At 41.9% G+C, this 17526-nt stretch overlaps 2 protein-coding genes across 16 annotated transcripts in view; one reads left to right on the forward strand and one right to left on the reverse strand.

Moving 5' to 3' along the window:
• Positions 1 to 17526, reverse strand: part of LOC111175295 (uncharacterized) — a 127842-nt gene continuing 110316 nt past the window's right edge. For 13 of the 14 annotated variants that reach the window (XM_089899601.1, XM_089899600.1, XM_089899598.1 and 10 more), the window contains one exon: positions 1 to 16629. In XM_089899601.1, coding sequence (XP_089755727.1) covers positions 15836 to 16629 — 794 coding nt within the window. In that variant the 3' untranslated portion in view covers positions 1 to 15835. The remainder of the gene's footprint in view (positions 16630 to 17526) is intronic. The other variant, XR_016388702.1, reaches the window with a different exon arrangement.
• TRIM13 (tripartite motif containing 13) overlaps positions 16598 to 17526 on the forward strand; it is an 11644-nt gene continuing 10715 nt past the window's right edge. The window contains exon 1 of one of the 2 annotated variants that reach the window (XM_089899588.1): positions 16598 to 17017. The gene's annotated coding sequence lies outside the window, so the exon portion shown is untranslated. The remainder of the gene's footprint in view (positions 17018 to 17526) is intronic. The other variant, XM_089899587.1, reaches the window with a different exon arrangement.

Consider the following 17526-nt stretch of genomic DNA (forward strand, 5'->3'; position numbering starts at 1 on the left):
GGGGTGGGAGCTTGTGGGCCTCCTTTATTGTTTGCTTCTATTTTCTCAGTGAAATAGGAAGCTCATCAGTGAAGAGTAAGGGTTGGGGAGGAAGTGTTGGAAGTTTGAGGAAAGAGAAAATGGTATGAAGCTAAAAGGAGTTGAATGTTTACGCAGGGGAGTGATTATAATAATGGACCTCATATCTAAGCTGGTTAAAGAGGGACGTGAGGGCGTGAGGGAGGATGGAAGCAAGCAAAAGGTAGTGAAACAGTAGACTATAGGATTGAATGGAGTTGGGGAATTTTTGGAGTTGGGATTGGAAGACGGGAGGTGATGGTGAAAAGTGGGAGGCTTCATGTGCCACCATTCTCTCTCCTACACTCTGTGTCAGCTCACTAGCCTTCTTCGGTTCTTCCAACACTTCATGTTTGTTTCTGCCTCAGGGCCTTTGCACTTGCTCTTCCCTTCACATCTTTGCATGATTTGCTCCCTAACTATGCTCAGCTTTCTGCTCTGTCATCACGTCCTCAGGGAGGTTTTCTCTGCTCATCTAGGTAAAAGGCAGTCTCTGTCCCCTGACCCTGTTTCATTTTTCCTTGTGGCATTTCTTGCCACCTGAAGTTATGCTATATTCATTCATATGTTTACATTCTGTGTCTCCCACTAGAATGTAAGTTCCACAAGGGTAGGAACATTGTCTTGTATACCACTGTATCCCTGATACGTAAAAGGCACTCAGTAAATAAATAAATTTAAATGAATAGTGAATACATGAACTTCCCAAGGTCACTCAGCTAATAGGTGATGCAGGTAAGATTCCCACCCAGCACTCTGGCTCTAGAGCTTTTGCTCTTAAACACTCAACAGAGAGAAAGAAGAACTAGAAGGAGAGAGAAGCTGCTGTAGCCCTCTTGGAGCTTTCAATCTCTGAGATTTTAGGAGCTTCCCTATAGATGGAGTTTGAGGGGAAGAAGGAAAATACTCCTCTACTGGAAGCTTTATTGGAAAAGGCAGAAGGTAGAAAAATAATTTCCTGGATAGAAAAACAGAAGGACAAAAACAAACCAGTAACAATGTACAGGTCTGAGATTGGGGTATTGATCGAAGGCCACTTAAGACTTATTTATGATTTCTTTTTCCAAAGAAAATGCATTAAGGCAGTGCTTTTGGAATTAAAATTAAAATTATCCATTTTTTAAAAGAAAGAAAACTGCAGTCAATCTGGTGGTGAAAGCAAAGGGTGAAACTTTAAGTTCATCTTTCCTGGGAGAGCAGCTGGTTTAGAAGATAAAGCTATGCAGATGTAGGGCTTCCCTGGTGGTGTGGTGGTTGGGGGTCCGCCTGCCGATGCCGGGGACACGGGTTTGGGTCCTGGTCTGGGAGGATCCCGCGTGCTGCGGAGCAACTGAGCCCGTGCACCACAACTACTGAGGTCCGCACTCTGGAGCCCACGAGCCACAACTGCTGGGGAGAGGCCCGCGCACTGCGGTGAGGGGTGGCCCCCGCTTGCCGTGACTGGGGAGGGCCCGTGTGCAGCGGCGGGGACCCAGCGCAGCCAAAATAAATAAATAAAATTGAAAAAAAAAAGCTATGCAGATGTAAAGCAAAGATTTTGAACCATCGCTTTTCTGGGTTACACTTACATCTTTAGTTTCATGAAGGATGACTTGAAGCAGCCACACTTGTGATGCAAAACTTATTCCTCAGTGTTATTTTCCACTTGCAAATTGGTTGGATCTACTTGAGTCAAACTGTGCTTTTGTAGACTTCGTTGCTTCTTTTGGAAGTGTTCTTTCAAATTAGGTTACAGAAACAAGAGCTGAATTATATACACAGCTGCAGAAATAGACTCTACTTTCAAATGTAAGATGAAAAATATGAAAATTGAGAGAGTTCCTTTAGTGTTGAAACTGCCCAATGTTCTTGGTAAAGTTCTGTTTCTTAACGCAGTCAGAAATTGGTGGGTGGGGTGGCCACATGGCCTGAGGAGTCAGGCATGCCCCCTTTGGAGCAGAAGTTGCAGTCACTCAGATGGATGTTTGAATCCAGTTCTGTTCCTCATAGTTGGATGACCTTGGTCAAGTCATTTAACCTGGTTACTTTCCTTACTTGCAAGAATCCATGTGCCCAGAGCTCCCTCATGGGGTGCTGTGAGAATTCATTGAAATGATGTATGCAGTGTCATGGAGTGATTTGCTTGATAACTGGAAGTCATTGTGTAAATTGCTGGCAGACTACTTCTTGCTTTTGTGCACTTGTGTTTTTGTTCTCACTCTGTTCATAGACAGCATGACGATATAATTTAACCTCCACACTGGGACTCTTTTGAGAATGAAAGGGGACACCAAACCAGAGAGAACTCTGGGCTTAAGTCAAGACTCTCCCCCAGGCAAACCAAGATGTTAGGGTCACCCTCCCGAAGACTGAGAAGCCTGTAGGAAGGAGGTGCCTGCCGGAGGGACAGAGAAGAAGGGGAGGAAGTGGGCAAAGACGGGTCTTGTCTGTATTGGCATGCTGGTTAGGAACTAGAAGTCAGTTTGAAACATGTTAAGAACAGAAGAAGCCCTCTTTCCCTTCTCTCCTGCCACCTTATAATTTGGCGACGGACCTTTCCCTATTGTGCCCAGATTGGGCTGGAGATTAAGCCAGCATGGGCCAAGATGGCATCAAATCACAGGGGTAGGCTGGGGACCCCAGCATGGTTATGAGTAGGCCGTTTCTTCTGAGCCAAACTACGGGGATTTATGCTACTGTGTTTATTTCTCTTTGTTACTTGCCAGCACAGTGATACCCAAACCTGCAAGAATTTAAGGATAACTGACATTACTTTAAAATACCCATTCCCAGGCCCCCACCAGAGAACTGAATCCAAATCTCCTGACATTCCGTATATTTAAATGAGTGTCTGGGGCAGTCTCTGTGACCGGCAAGGTTAGGAAACATTGCCCTTGCCTTGAGAAAAGCTGTTTACCAGTGGTCCCCAACTTTTTTGGCAGCAGGGACCAGTTTTATGGAAGACAATTTTTCCACAGACCGGGTGGGGGGAGGGTGGCTTAGGCGGTAACGGGGAGCTGTGGGGAGCGGTGGGGAGCGATGGGGAGAGGCAGATGAAGCCTCGCTCGCTGGCCCGCTGCTCACCCCCTGCTGTGCAGCCTGGTTCCTAACAGGCCACAGACTGGTAGTGGTCCGTGGACCCAGGGTTGGGGACCCTGGGTTAAACTTTCTGGCTTTGACTTGATTGTGCCACGGGATATTAAGAAATGTCTTTTGTCATCTCGCATGTGGGCCTCAAATATGAAAGGAAGAATCAATCCGAGGAGGCTCTGATGGAGCAAAGATGATGAGTGTCCCAAAGTACAGACAAATCTCCAGGACAGGGTGTAGGGTTCTGTGGTCTGTCTGCTTCTGGCCCTGCACTCACTGGGGCCTTTTTCAATGTCAGCTTTGGAGGAGCTGAGCCTTATATTTATTATAAAAGCAGTGATTCCATGTCCTCATACTTTATTTAGTTATTGCTCTTTCTCTTCTTTCCCCATCATGCTTCCGGAAAGAATTGTTCATACCTCCTGTCTCCATTTCCTTAATTCTCATTCACTCCTGACTATAGTGGAATGAAGCCTGGCCTGGGTGATCTGCCCTGTGTGATCCTGAGCAGGTTAATGAATCACTCCAGCCTTCGTTTCTCCGCTTGACTTCTACACGAGGTAATGCATTTCACGCCCCCTACCCACCTCTGCCCCGCATAAGGAGATGAACTTTCTCTTCCTGAAAGCATTAGAGACCTAACTGTAAGATTCAATTATTCAGCTATTTTTCAGGGCTCAATTTACTTTTCTCATCAACAGCTAAGACCATACTCAGTTTTTGAAATTCTTATTTTTTTCTTACATTTATGTCATTTTTCCCAGTTTTTGCCTCCTGGTTCTTTTTCCATATACCTTATACTTAGGTGTATTAATGGAATTATGCGGCCATTAGAAAGTATCTCTATAAAGACTGTGGAAAGATGATTACTTGAGCGTCTTAAGTAGAAATAGTGCAATGCAAAATGCTACATGTTAAAAATAGGTAAGGTGCTGTTGGTCTTAAGAAGGCATTATGGCCACATGACCAAAGATAACAGAATCTTACCCTAGACTGTGGCCACACCCACACTCACACCTAAGATCCCTCAGGGATACAAAGGGAACGTAACAAATGAGAATTAAAGTATCATTTGCTATGTGTACTCTGGTAAGCTGGGCCTGAGCACTGCTTTGGGCTTCAGATCTGAAGACTTCCTCTATCTTCCAGGCATAAATAAACTCTTACCTCGGCAGGAGCGCATCAGATATGTATGCCTGGTCCTCTGCCTGAGAGGGAACAGATCCTAGTTTCAGCAGTGAACAAAGAGGCAGCAAAAAAGATAAATTCTCGCTTGAGTGTGCTGGAGCAGGCTCACATGACTTGAGAGCTGATTCTGATAACTCTTCCCAACTCTGCAGTCAGCATTCAGTGAACTCAAGTTGACAGCTTGCAGTCAGCCATGGTGGGAGAATTTACAACATGGAAACTGGTAAACACTGCGAAGTGTGGCTCCCTATCCCCCACCCTTGCCCAAAGCTGCGTGTTAACTGTTGATTAGCACACCACTGGGAGAGGCAGAAAACATGTTACTCCCCTACTCTGAGCTGGCTCTGGTTATGTGCACCACTCTTTCATTGCAGCAAGAGAGGGCAACGTCTAGATTCATTATCTGCAATAATAAAGATGATGATAATGACGATAAACACTTAGTGAGCACGTCTAGATGCTGTGCTTCACTGTACCAAGGGCTTCCCCTGCATAGCCTTAATTTATACTCAAATGACTTTATGAAATAGGGACTGTCATTACCTCTATTTTACATATGAGGAAATTGAAGACCAGAGTAAGTAATTTGTCAGATGTTCCACTGCTGATGAATAGAAGATTCTGGATTCCAGTCCAGGCAAGGCCTCTCTAGAGTCTCAGCTCTGATCTCCATGATAACCCCTTCCTGGGGAAAGTAGGAAGAGAGGTTGGAAAGTGTCATCCCCAACTAGCAGTTGACAGCATGTATTACTATGATAGAAACATTAGATGTTACGGAAAAACCTGAATGAACTTTCTGACCAACCCAATATTTAAAAGATGCATCCTTGTGTATTGTGGTACAACTTTTATATAAGATTTTCAAACTTGCAAAATAATACAACATATTTTCATGGATATTTACATATATGGTAAAAGTGTAAAAACATACATGGAGATAATGTGGGTACCTGGCTATTTTTTATGTTACCACTTTTTTGTATATTTAAACTATTTTGTAATAAAAATTTAATGTATTTCTATATAAGGTAATCCGATTGGTTTTAATGTGAGATTATAGGTAGTTCTACTCATTTATTTTATTTAAAAAATTTTTTTAAAGATGTTTACTTATTTATTTATTTGCCACGCTGCACAGCTTGCGGGATCTTAGTTCCCTGACCAGGGATTGAACCTGTGCCCCCTGCAATGGAAGCACGAAGTCCCAACCACTGGACCATCAGGGAATTCCCTCTAATCATTTATTTAAAATTTTTTAATATTGTTGTATTGTCCTTTCTTTTTTTTTTCCTAGGCTGCATGGCGTGGCATGTGGGCTCTTAGTTCCACCAACCAGGGATCGAACCCATGCCCCCTGCATTGGGAGTATGGAGTCTTAACTGCTAGGGACTGCCAGAGAAGTCCCAGTATTGCCCTTTCAATTACAAAAATTTTTTAAAGAGTGAGTGCATGCTAAAACTGGTAAAACCTGAATAGCCTGTAGTCTATTTAGTTGTCAATGTTAATTTCCTAGTTTTGGTACTGTACTATGGTTATATAAGATGTCATCATTGAGAGGAATGAGTAATGCAATGGATCATTATTATTTTAAATGGATTAATAAATAAAGGTTATTTTATTTATTATTCTCAAAAACTTCAAGAATCTCGGGGCTTCCCTGGTGGCACAGTGGTTGGGAGTCTGCCTGCCAATACAGGGGACACGGGTTCAAGCCCTGGTCCGGGAAGATCCCGCATGCCGCGGAGCAGCTGAGCCCATGTGCCATAACTACGGAGCCTGCGCTCTAGAGCCCGTGTGCCACAACTACTGAAGCCCGTGTGCCTAGAGCCTGTGCTCTGCAACAAGAGAAGCCACCACGGTGAGAAGCCTGTGCCCCGCAATGAAGGGTAGCCCCGCTCGCTGCAACTAGAGAAAGCCCGCGTGCAGCAGCAAAGACCCAATGCAGCCAAAAATTAAATAAATGAATAAATAAATAAATTTTTTAAAAAGTTCAGGAATCTCTGTTTTAATGGAAACTTCCTCTAACCCCCAGGTACTGTTAGATGTTTTATTTTTTATGTTCCATCCCTCTATCATAGCGCTAACCATATTGTAGGTTGTTTATATATAAAGTACTCTATACATTTAAGCGCTATTCTTTTTCTCCAGGAAACTTTGATGGGCCATAAACTTTTTTCCATATTTAAGAATTGAGATATAATTCATATACCATAAAATTCACCTTTTAAAAGTGTATAATTCAGTGGGTTTTAGTACATTCACAAGGTTGTGTGACCATTACCACTATTTAATTCCAGAATTTTTCATCACCGCAAAAAGAAACCTTGTAACCATTAGCAGTCACTTACCATTCTTCCCTCTCCCCAGTCCTGGAAATCACTAGCTAACTTTCTGTTTATATGGTTTTGCTTCTTCTGGACAATTCATCTGAATGGAGTCACACAATATGTGGCCTTTTTGTCAGTTTCCTTTCACTTAGCATGATGTATTCAAGGTTCATCCATGTTGTAGCATGAATCAGTATTTTGTTCCTTTTTTATGGCTGAATAATATTCCATTGTTTGTATATACCACATTCTGCTCATCCATTGATGGACATTTGAGTTGCTTCCTTTTTTTTTTTTTTTTTCTATCCTGAATAATGCTGTTATGAACATTCAGGTTAAAGTTATTGCATGAACATATACTTTCAGTTCTCTTGGGTATACATCTAGGTGTAGATTTGCTGGATCATACAGTAACTCTATGTTTAATCTTTACAGGAACGGTCAAGCTTTTTTCCAAAGCATGGGCCAGCAACTTTAAAAGAACTTCTTTTTTATTACTATAAAAGTAATACATTATATAACCATTAGAGAAATGTTCAAAAATTCATTAAAGAATCAGGACAAAATAAAAATCATTCTCACTTTTTACTATTTATGGATAACAACTGTTAATCGTGTGATGGCTTTTTAATATGTGCATATGCATGCACACACATACACACAAATAATCAGTATCATGCTACATATAGTTTTGAAATTTGCTTTTCTTCACATAATAACAGAATTTTTCAAGTTGTTAAATAGCCTTCTAAAACATGATTTTTAAATGGCTACATATTATTATTTTGTTTGAATGTACCAGGATTCATATAACTCATGTCCTTTTGATGGATAATTAGGATATTTCTAATTTTCCCTTGAAAGTTCCATAACAATATCCTTGTTATATAAATTATGTTTTTGATTCTTTTCTTAGGATACATTTCTAGAAGTTGAATTAAGTATATATGTTTTGAGTGTTTTTGATACAGATTACCTAACTGTCCTCCAAAATGTTGTATCCATCTATGTTGGTTTCCAGCAGCAAACAGGATGGCCTGTACCACTCAATGCTGGCCTACTTGTCATTAAAAAAAGGCTGTATAAGTGTTTTGCTTGGTATTTCTTTATCAATGAGAGTGAAATTTTTTTCGCATGCTTATCAGTCATTTGTATTTCTTCTTTTTGTGTCCTGTTTTTCGTGTTCCTGGCTTGTTTTTCTACCTTTTGTTTGATTTGTTATTCATTTGGAAGACAACATAGTCATATATATTGCATGTATTTGTTCTAACTGAGTTTGTGTTTTTTACAAATTTATCTTTTTTCTTTTTTATACAGTATAAAAGTAATAGACGCTCGATGTAAAAATACAAAAAAATTATAATAATATAAAACATAGATACTGAACATTTCCCATTTCCATCTTCTCACATTGATAACTTGGTGTATATTCCTCCAAATGTTTTTTCCTATCAATATATTATGAATTACATTTCCTTTCAAAATTGGAATCATAGTATATATACTGTTTTTAACTTGATTTTTCACTTATTATATCTTATACATATCTCATTGTTAATACGTACTGCTTTATAACTTCTTTTAATAGTTATATACTACTATCACTATATTGTATTTTTAACATGAAAGGTTTTTTTACATTTTTATTTAGTCATATCATTAAGTCTTTTTTTTTTTTATGGCGTATTGCTTAATTTTTATGCTTAAAAAGAAAGTTCCCGGGCTTCCCTGGTGGCGCAGTGGTTGAGAGTCCTCCTGCCGATGCAGGGGACACGTGTTCGTGCCCCGGTGCGGGAAGATCCCACATGCCACGGAGCGGCTGGGCCCGTGAGCCATGGCCACTCAGACTGCGCGTCCAGAGCCTGTGCTCTGCAATGGGAGAGGCCACAACAGTGAGAGGCCCGCGTACCGCAAACAAACAAACAAACAAACAACAAAAAAAAAGGGCTTCCCTGGTGGCGCAGTGGTTGGGAGTCCGCCTGCCGATGCAGGGGACACGGGTTCGTGCCCCGGTCCGGGAAGATCCCACATGCCACGGAGCGGCTGGGCCCGTGAGCCATGGCCGCTGAGCCTGCGCGTCCGGAGCAAAATTCTCTGATGGACTATTCAAAAAATTATCCTTTTTAAAAAAAATTTTTCTTTCTTTATTTATTTTTGGCTGTGCTGCACGCTTGCAGGATCTCAGTTCCCTGACCGGGGATTGAACCCAGGCCACGGCAGTGAAAGCACTGAATTCTAACCAATAGACCACCAGGGAACTCCCAAGTTATCCTCATTTTTAAGAGACAAGCTCTACTGTAAAAGACTAAAGACTACTGACATATCTGTGTAAGCTATAGGAGGAGTATGGAAAACTTTGCTTTGCAGATAAAGAGGGAAAATATTGTTTTGATAAAATAAAATATATTAGAGTGCCTATTTTAAGTGAATAAAATTCAGAATACATTACCATTTCATCTGGTGTTAACAGGTAATTTTTAGAAGTTTGAAATATACCACTAATCTCTGAAAAAGAGAATTCTTACTTCCCTAAAACATTCATGAAAAAACAATTATTATCACTGGGTTAGGTGCTGGGGCTGCAATGATGAGAAAACACGGATAAACACACTCATACAAACGCACACAATCTCTGACTTTATGGACTTTACAGTCAAGTGGGGAGAGAAACATTATTAAATTATTACACAAATAAATATATAATAACAAACTTTAGCGTGTGCAATGGAAGAAGAGCATGGGATGATGGTATGAGATGATCATGAGGGATCTGACCTTGGCCTGGAACTTCTTGGAAAGCTTGACATACCTGGGATGTGTCAGTTGTGCTGTGCTTGGGGGATGAGGATGACGAAGAAGAATCTGGTGGCCGGTGAGGGGGTTCCTTCAGGAGAGAAGGGACTTCGGGAGCAGGAATCCTGAATCTGGAAGGAGCAGGGGCCTCGAACAACAACACAGCGGCTAACACAAATGCCTGCAGAGAGGGAGGACTGTGGGAGAGGAAGAAGGGGCATGCCTCGCTAAAGTGTATTTAAATTTAAAAATGGTGTAACTATAGGCTAACAGTTTGTGATCCCTGCTTTACAGGGATTGTGAGAGTCATTAAATGTTAGCTGAAGTTCTGACAGTGTCTTGAACCTGAGTGTTCAAAGAATTACAGAACTTAAATGCTGGGTACAACCCAGCAAGAGTCCCTGAAAGAGTTGGAAAAAGAAAAGCCCGGTGTGAGCATGATGTTACTAAACGCCAGGGAAAGAGGGCCTTTTAAGGAGGAGGCAGTGAGAGCTGCTAAGAGATCAAAGCAAATGAGAACTGAAAAAATGTCCATTGAATTTCACAGCACAGAGGTCAATGACCTTCACAAAATGCCTAACCTGTGTTCATATTGTATAACGAGTCTCACACATCTTCTGGATTGTCTGTGTCTTTTGCCTGACTGGGAGGGGTGTGGGCTGCTTTAGATCCAGCGCAAGTTCCCAGACATCCGGCCACATTCTAGCAACAACTAGCACAGTGTTATAAACAACAAGACCATTATAAGTTAAATACATTTTTGACAAGGCATTTATTACCACATGCTTTGATATCAGAGAGACTCAATTGGACTCATGTTAAAAAACAGAAGCATGGATTTCTTGTGCAATGCTGTATAGGTAGGTATCTGATAAATTTAGACCTTCAGAACCAAAGTTCTATGAGATATACTACTGCCTTTACTTAAGATAAAGAAAGTACAGGAATCTACTAGCTATTGAAAACTATAATAGAAAACTGTTGTACCTTTATTTGTAGAAGAAATGTTCTAAAAATGTCTCATAGAGCAGGGTGAGAGTAGTTTTCTAAATTGAAATTATACAATTTATTATTATAACTGACATTTTTCAAGATAAAACTAGAGCACATAATGATTAGTGAACGCTACACAAAGATTCCAAAATAAACAGTTTCTACAAATCAAGTTCTCTTAAACAACTGCAAATATTTATACAACAGTAGTCTTTACCTGAATGAGTCATTTCTTAAGGCCCTCATAAAGTGACTTTCATCAAGAATAAAATTCTACATGTATGGAAATTAAGTTTAGAGAAAAAATTATTAACATAATTGAGTGTAATCATTGTTAAAAATATCAAAACAGAGCACCACATTTCAGAGTATATGTAATGATTTTTAAAGCTCTAGTGAGGCGTACTCTAAAATGTAGTTAATATTTAAGCAACATACTAACTTTAGTCATACAATATAGTTAAGATCATTATATTAAGATAATTTATATAGGATTGAGATATATATATATATATATATATATATATATATATATATACACACACACATAATTTCCTCTCATAGGACTTTAGGAGTATTTGTCATCGTTAATTCTTTCTACATTCATTACATTTTATTTACAAATTGAAAATTTTAGTAAACAATACACTTGAAATTAAATGGTCCAATGGAATTTAACCTAGGCCCATATGTTGTACTTTTATATACATTACTGCATTAAAAAAATCTATAATTTTCAATAACCTCAAAACTATTAAAATAAAGGAAATTTCTTCCCCCTCAAATCTTGGACCCTGTTATCAGATTAGTCTTCCCAAAATTCTGTTTTCATCTTGTTAGTGCCATATACGTAATTATTCAGTGGCTTCCCATTTCCTACAGAATGAAGTTCAACTCTTTATCCTGACATCAAAACATTCCACAATTTGGCCTCAAACTTTTTTTCCAAACTAGGCCATGCTCTTCCCTGACTCAGTATCAGTGAAGCTAATTCCCACCCTGAACTTGTGTTCCTCACCTCCAGTGCTCTTCCTCTTACCTTCAAATCCTATGATCTTTAATTCTGTTTGACTCCCACCTCCCCTGTGAAATCTTCGTGATGCTTCCATGCCTTCCTCTGATCTTGTCTTCACCACACCACTCACATTGACTCTTAAACAGCCACTATTACTGAACTAGTTCATGCTGTTAAGACTTTTCTCTTCAACCAAATGGGAAATTCCTCAGTTAGTGTCATTGGTGCCTAGCACAATCCTGAGTATATAATTATAAGCATATGTTAATATCATCTTAATTACCTCTGACATTTTATTCTTATAACTTATTTTTCCATCTAAACAAACGGCACAACTAAAGGCCAAGTTTACTGTTGCTTAAGAATCTCTCATTCTCTGCCAAAGCTAACTGATATTGCTGTTTGCTCCATCTAATGCACGATCTTCACTGTGCAATTGAAATATATGCAACCTGTAATTTTCTTCAAACCAAGGACTAATTCCTTTAATTTCATCAAGTCTTAGGTAAGTTTCTGTCTTTTGTGATAAATGTATTTTTACAGGTAGATTCTTTTCCTTTTAATGGAATGTTTTGGATGTTCCAACAATTTCACTGAAATTGTAAAGCTTTAAAAAACACTGCAGACTCTATTTACAATAGCCCAGAGATGGAAACAACCTAAGCACCCATCATCGGATGAATGGATAAAGAAGATGTGGCACATATATACAATGGAATATTACTCAGCATTAAAAAGAAATGAAATTGAGCTATTTGTAATGAGATGGATAGACCTAGAGTCTGTCATACAGAGTGAAGTAAGTCAGAAAGAAAAAGACAAATACCGTATGCTAACACATATATATGGAATTTAAGGGGAAAAAAAAATGTCATGAAGAACCTAGGGGTAAGACAGGAATAAAGACGCAGACCTACTGGAGAACGGACTTGAGGATATGGGGAGGGGGAAGGGTGAGCTTTGACAGGGCGAGAGAGAGTCATGGACATATACACACTAACAAACGTAGTAAGGTAGATAGCTAGGGGGAAGCAGCCGCAAGGCACAGGGATATTAGCTCGGTGCTTTGTGACAGCCTGGAGGGGTGGGATAGGTAGAGTGGGAGGGAGGGAGACGCAAGAGGGAAGACATATGGGAACATATGTATATGTATAACTGATTCACTTTGTTATAAAGCAGAAACTAACACACCATTGTAAAGCAATTATACCCCAATAAAGATGTTTAAAAAAATAAAAAATAAATAAAAATGAGCAAAAGACCTAAAAAAAAATAAAAAAAATAAAAAAATAAAAAACACTGCAGAGTCTTCCTTTCATTAAGTGAGATGTGTTTTCCTTTTCCTCTCCTTTCCCTAAGCACAAGGAAGGAGGTACAGCAGTGGAAAGATAAATGCTTTTAAAAGGCCACCCTGGGGACTTCCCTGGTGGTGCAGTGGTTAAGAATCTGCCTGCCAATGCAGGGGAAACGGGTTCAAGCCCTGGTCCAGGATGCGGAGGAACTAAGCCCGTGCGCCACGACTACTGAGCCTGCGCGCCACAACTACTGAAGCCCATGTGCCTGGAGCCCATGCTCCTCAACAAGAGAAGCCACTGCGATGTAACAAAGAGTAGCCCCCAATCTCAGCAACTAGAGAAAGCACGCACGCAGCAATGAAGACACAACGCAGCCAAAAATAAATAAATAATACATAAATAAATATATAAAATAAAATAAAAGGCCACCCTGGACTGGGTGTAAAAAAAGCAGAAATTATGGTGCTAGCTTCCTCTACTACGTAGGCAGTTTAGCTCTGCTTAAGACTATTGTGCTTGAGCCTCACATTACAAATCCAAAACAACCGTTATTCAAAACCAGCATGGTTTTCTTCTCCCATATAGCAGTAGCAACCATTTATTAAGTACCTCCTATATGTCAGATACCATGTTGGTTGCTTTGTATGTTATCTGATTTTCACAATCAAGTGAAACATTATCCCCATTTTACAGAAGAGAAAACTGAGGCTTAGAGATGCTTAGTAACTTGTATATGGCAGAGCTAGAGTTTGGATGCAGAATTGATTCCAAAGTGTCTGCTCTTTTTGCTACACCTTGCAATGTCAGTGCCTTGTATTGCCAGGAATTGTCGTTGGGGAATGTTGGGGCTTGCATTCATGACTTTGGCAGGTATTGGGAAGGGAAGGACAGAATAGTAATGAAATGTTCCAGTATATCTAAGGAGGCTCACCAGCACCCCTCTCCTGCACATAACTGCTCCAGTCTTAATTATTAGATGTTCCCCATTCTGATAATTTACATTTCAGTGTACACCAAATTTGGCACTGTCCCTTTTGTTATGGAACATCTGATCACGTCTTGGTAGATGGAAGGAAAGCTGGCGGATTTCACCTTTGTCAAGGCTGAGGACAAAAACAACACCATGAAATAAATCACAAAAATAAGTATATGTGTGTATATATATATTTCAAATATATAACATTAGAAATTCTACCTGTAAAAATATATTTTTCACAAAAGACAAACTTACATAAGACTACATCTTATTGCTGTGGTGACATACGAATTCCAGTCTTAAGCTTAGTCTGCTTATTTGAAGAACAGTCAATAAAAGGAAATTCCAGTGTGATAAGAATTTTGACAGTCCCTCGGTATGGGATCTAGTTATAGTGTGCTCTTCCAGGAAGGGGGTAGCTGTGTGGGTGGGTTTTAATCCATGTATGTAGGTTTTTTTAATTTATTTTATTTTTGGTTGCGTTGGGTCTTTGTTGCTGCGTGCAGGCTTTTCTTTGGTTGCGGCAAGCAGGGGCTACACTTCGTTGCAGTGCGCTGGATTCTCATTGCCGCAGCTTCTCTTGTTGCGGAGCTCGGGCTCTAGGCGTGCAGGCTTCAGTAGTCGTGGCACACGGGCTCAGTAGTTGTGGTGCACGGGCTTAGCTGCTCTGCGGCATGTGGGATCTTCCTGGACCAGGGCTTGAACCCGTGTCTCCTGCACTGGCAGGCGGATTCTTAACCACTGCACCACCAGGGAAGCCCCGTGCATGCAGGTTTTAATCTCTTTTTCTAGTCACACTATATGTGGTGATTCCCTGATTGGCTGTTTTATTAGGACCATGGGAGGGAAAATAGGTTATTCTTCCTTCCCTATTTTTCTACACGTAAGAGAGTTTAATATATGATGGTCTCTTAGTAGTTAATTTTTTTGTTAACAATCTAGGGATTTCTATGCAGATTTAACCAACGTTTTACATTTAGTTGGTTATAAGTTAATTAATTAGTATCTACCAACAACCAGGTACACATAAGACAATTTCTGATTTATGAGTTAATAACCTTTCACTCTTGTATCATTTTAATATTAGGGTATTCAAAATGTTTCTACAAATCAGGAGTTTGATTTTCTTTTAATAACACTTATTTAGTAGGAGACTGGGCTGCAGTTTTCGTTGGCACTGACAGTTACCGTGCTGTAGAAAGACCGTGTACCTGGAACCTGACTTTAGAGTCTCAGCGCTGCCTCTTGTTTTTTGCCTTGGAGAAATCACTTCATCCGTTTCCTCATCTATAGGATGAAGATCATAATTTCCATTCCACAGTGTTCTTATGCAGACAAAATGACATAAATATAGGAACTGTTCTTCAAAGGCAAAATTGGGTTTAAGGGAGACACGCACAAAACTGGATTTAAGGGACCCCGGGCATGGTGAGGAACTGGACATCTCAGAAGGGAGTGGGGAGGAGCTTTTTATGGGGTTTGAGCTAGTATTATTAGTCACCGGGTCCAAGTACTGTAAATAGACCTTGAATACCTTTCCCCCCAATTCTACTTCCAAATCCCAGACTTCCCCAAGTGGGGCGGGGGTGGGGGGCGAACTCAACCCCAGGGCATATTCTGTGATTTTTGTCCATGCTTCACATCCCCCAAGATGGCAAGTTTTGGAGAAGCCATTCTTTCATCTTTGCAATCTTCTTGCAACCGCTCCTTGGTAAGTGCTTAATGCGTTTGCTAATTAGAGAAGGTCCCTATACAGGGCGCCGGACGTCAGAAGAGTGAGTCAGGCTAGCGGCTGATAATTTAGAGCCATACTTGAGTTTTTCCTTCTCTCCAAAGAAAAGGGCAGTGGTGTTTTTCCTAAAAAGAAACCTTGAATTGGGTGGCTAGTGTTCGGCCTAAAGCCTGCAAAGAAATACATAGATGCAAGGTGTGGGTGGGTGCAGTAGTTAACTATTTTGATTGTGCTGCGGCTGGAGCAGCGCGGGCGCCCACCCCACCCACCCCGGGTTGTGGGGTGCGGGGCGGACAGTCGTCTCCGTCCCCCCAAGCCGCTGTGGCCGGGCCTCTGGTCCTGAGAGATGCAGATGAAGCGGTGTGAAGGGTTGGGCTTTTTTTTTTGTTCCTAAAAATGCAACGAACAAAAAAAAAAGTACAACAATCCAAACCCAACCATCTTGTTGCGCGCCGGCTTTCTTCCCAGGCGGCTCCACCGGGGACAACGCCGCCTCCCGTCGCCCGCGCTCGGTCCAGGCCGAGCCCGCGGGTCTGCGCGATCCACGTCCCCTTCCCGGCGCCCGGGGCACGGCGCTTCGCGGGCGCGCGCAGCCCCTCTGGAAAGGAGAGAAGCCAGCAGCCAGGAACCCTCCCCTCTCCCAGGCGCACCGCGGCCAGCGGCATTCATCGGTGGCGGTTGGAGATACCGGAAGGACTCCCGCCTCCCCTCACCCACTCCCTCCCCGGAGGAAAGGCGAGGCCCAGCCTTGGAGGCGGACCGAGGTGCCGGGGGAGGAGGGCCTTGGGGCGGGGCCCGTCGGCGCCGCGAATCCATTTTGCAGCCGTTCCGACTCTTAGCGCGCGGTGCCCGCGGCTGGAGGACTGGCCGCGGCGCGGCTCCTGGTGGGTCCCCTCCAGCGGCCCTGGAGGTCCGAGATAAGTACCCGCCGCCCGGGTCCTTACGGGGAAGGGGGGTGGGGACTTGCCCTGGCCGGGCAGGCACCTGCGTGAGTCGGGGGTGCTGGCGGAGCGCTCCGTCGGCGCTCCAGTCCCGGCAGCACAGCGGAAAGCAGCCAGGCCCCGGAACGGGGGGATGGGGAGCAACGGCGTGCGGGTGGGCGGCGGGGGCAGCGTGTCCGGGCTGCTGAAAACCTGGTCCGCTACCCAACACGCCTGGGTTCACTTCCAGAGCCTCGGGATCGCCTACAAAAGAAAAGGCGACCATGAACCGGAGTCAGAGTACGCGACCACCCCCTGGCACTGAACCTGGGGAGGCTGCCTGGCCCCGTGGGAGGGCGCCCTAACCGAGAAGCTCCTTAGCACAGAGATGGCCAGCCTCTCCCATGCTCCTGGCTTTTTCATCAGGTCCTAGCAGGCTGGCTTTATTTGTGGGGGATGATTGAAAAAATTGAGGGTGAAGACTAAGGACCCTTTGCACATAAATGCATAATACCCTCTCTTTCTTTGTTCTTTCTTTACAGTAGCCTCCAGTCACGACGTGAAAAAAAAAAACCAAACAAAACCAAAACCTGATTGCTCTGCCCTGGGAAATTGTAACCCTGACCAATACACCTGCTTGCAGGGGACAGAGGTAAACTACAATACTTTTCCCTACGTTAAAAACAAATAAACAAACAAACAAAAACCAACAAAAAAAGAAAGCACCCAATTTCGTCAGGCCCAGAACCTTTCAAAATTGAACTCTGTGTAGAATGTATGTGTTCCCACCCTCATGGATGGTCTTTGTTCTTTTCATATTTTGTCAAAACTCAGAAAAATTGATTCTATACTTGGAAATTCTTTATGTGACAATTATTTGAAACGTACTATAATTCAGAGATTCACACTGCAAAGGAAAAGAGGCTACAGCAGCTTTTCTTTCTTTTTGATAATAGGTTTCTTTTTCCTTCTGTGTCACTGCTGCTAGGGCTTATACAACAGGGCTTCAGTTTTCTGACTCTACAGACCTTTATATAAAAGGTATTTTAAATGCAGAATTTCTTTTACATAGCCACTCCCTCTGGTAGCACTTGATGGAGCTATTGATTAATTGGTTATACTTCTGTCTTGCACAATAAGCACATATGTTTCTTCATGCTC

This window comes from Delphinapterus leucas, chromosome 18 (assembly GCF_059928025.1).
Source record: "Delphinapterus leucas isolate spDelLeu-1000000601 "Yukka" chromosome 18, BTC_Dleu_Yukka2, whole genome shotgun sequence".
In the NCBI taxonomy this organism is placed as follows: Eukaryota; Metazoa; Chordata; class Mammalia; order Artiodactyla; family Monodontidae; genus Delphinapterus; species Delphinapterus leucas.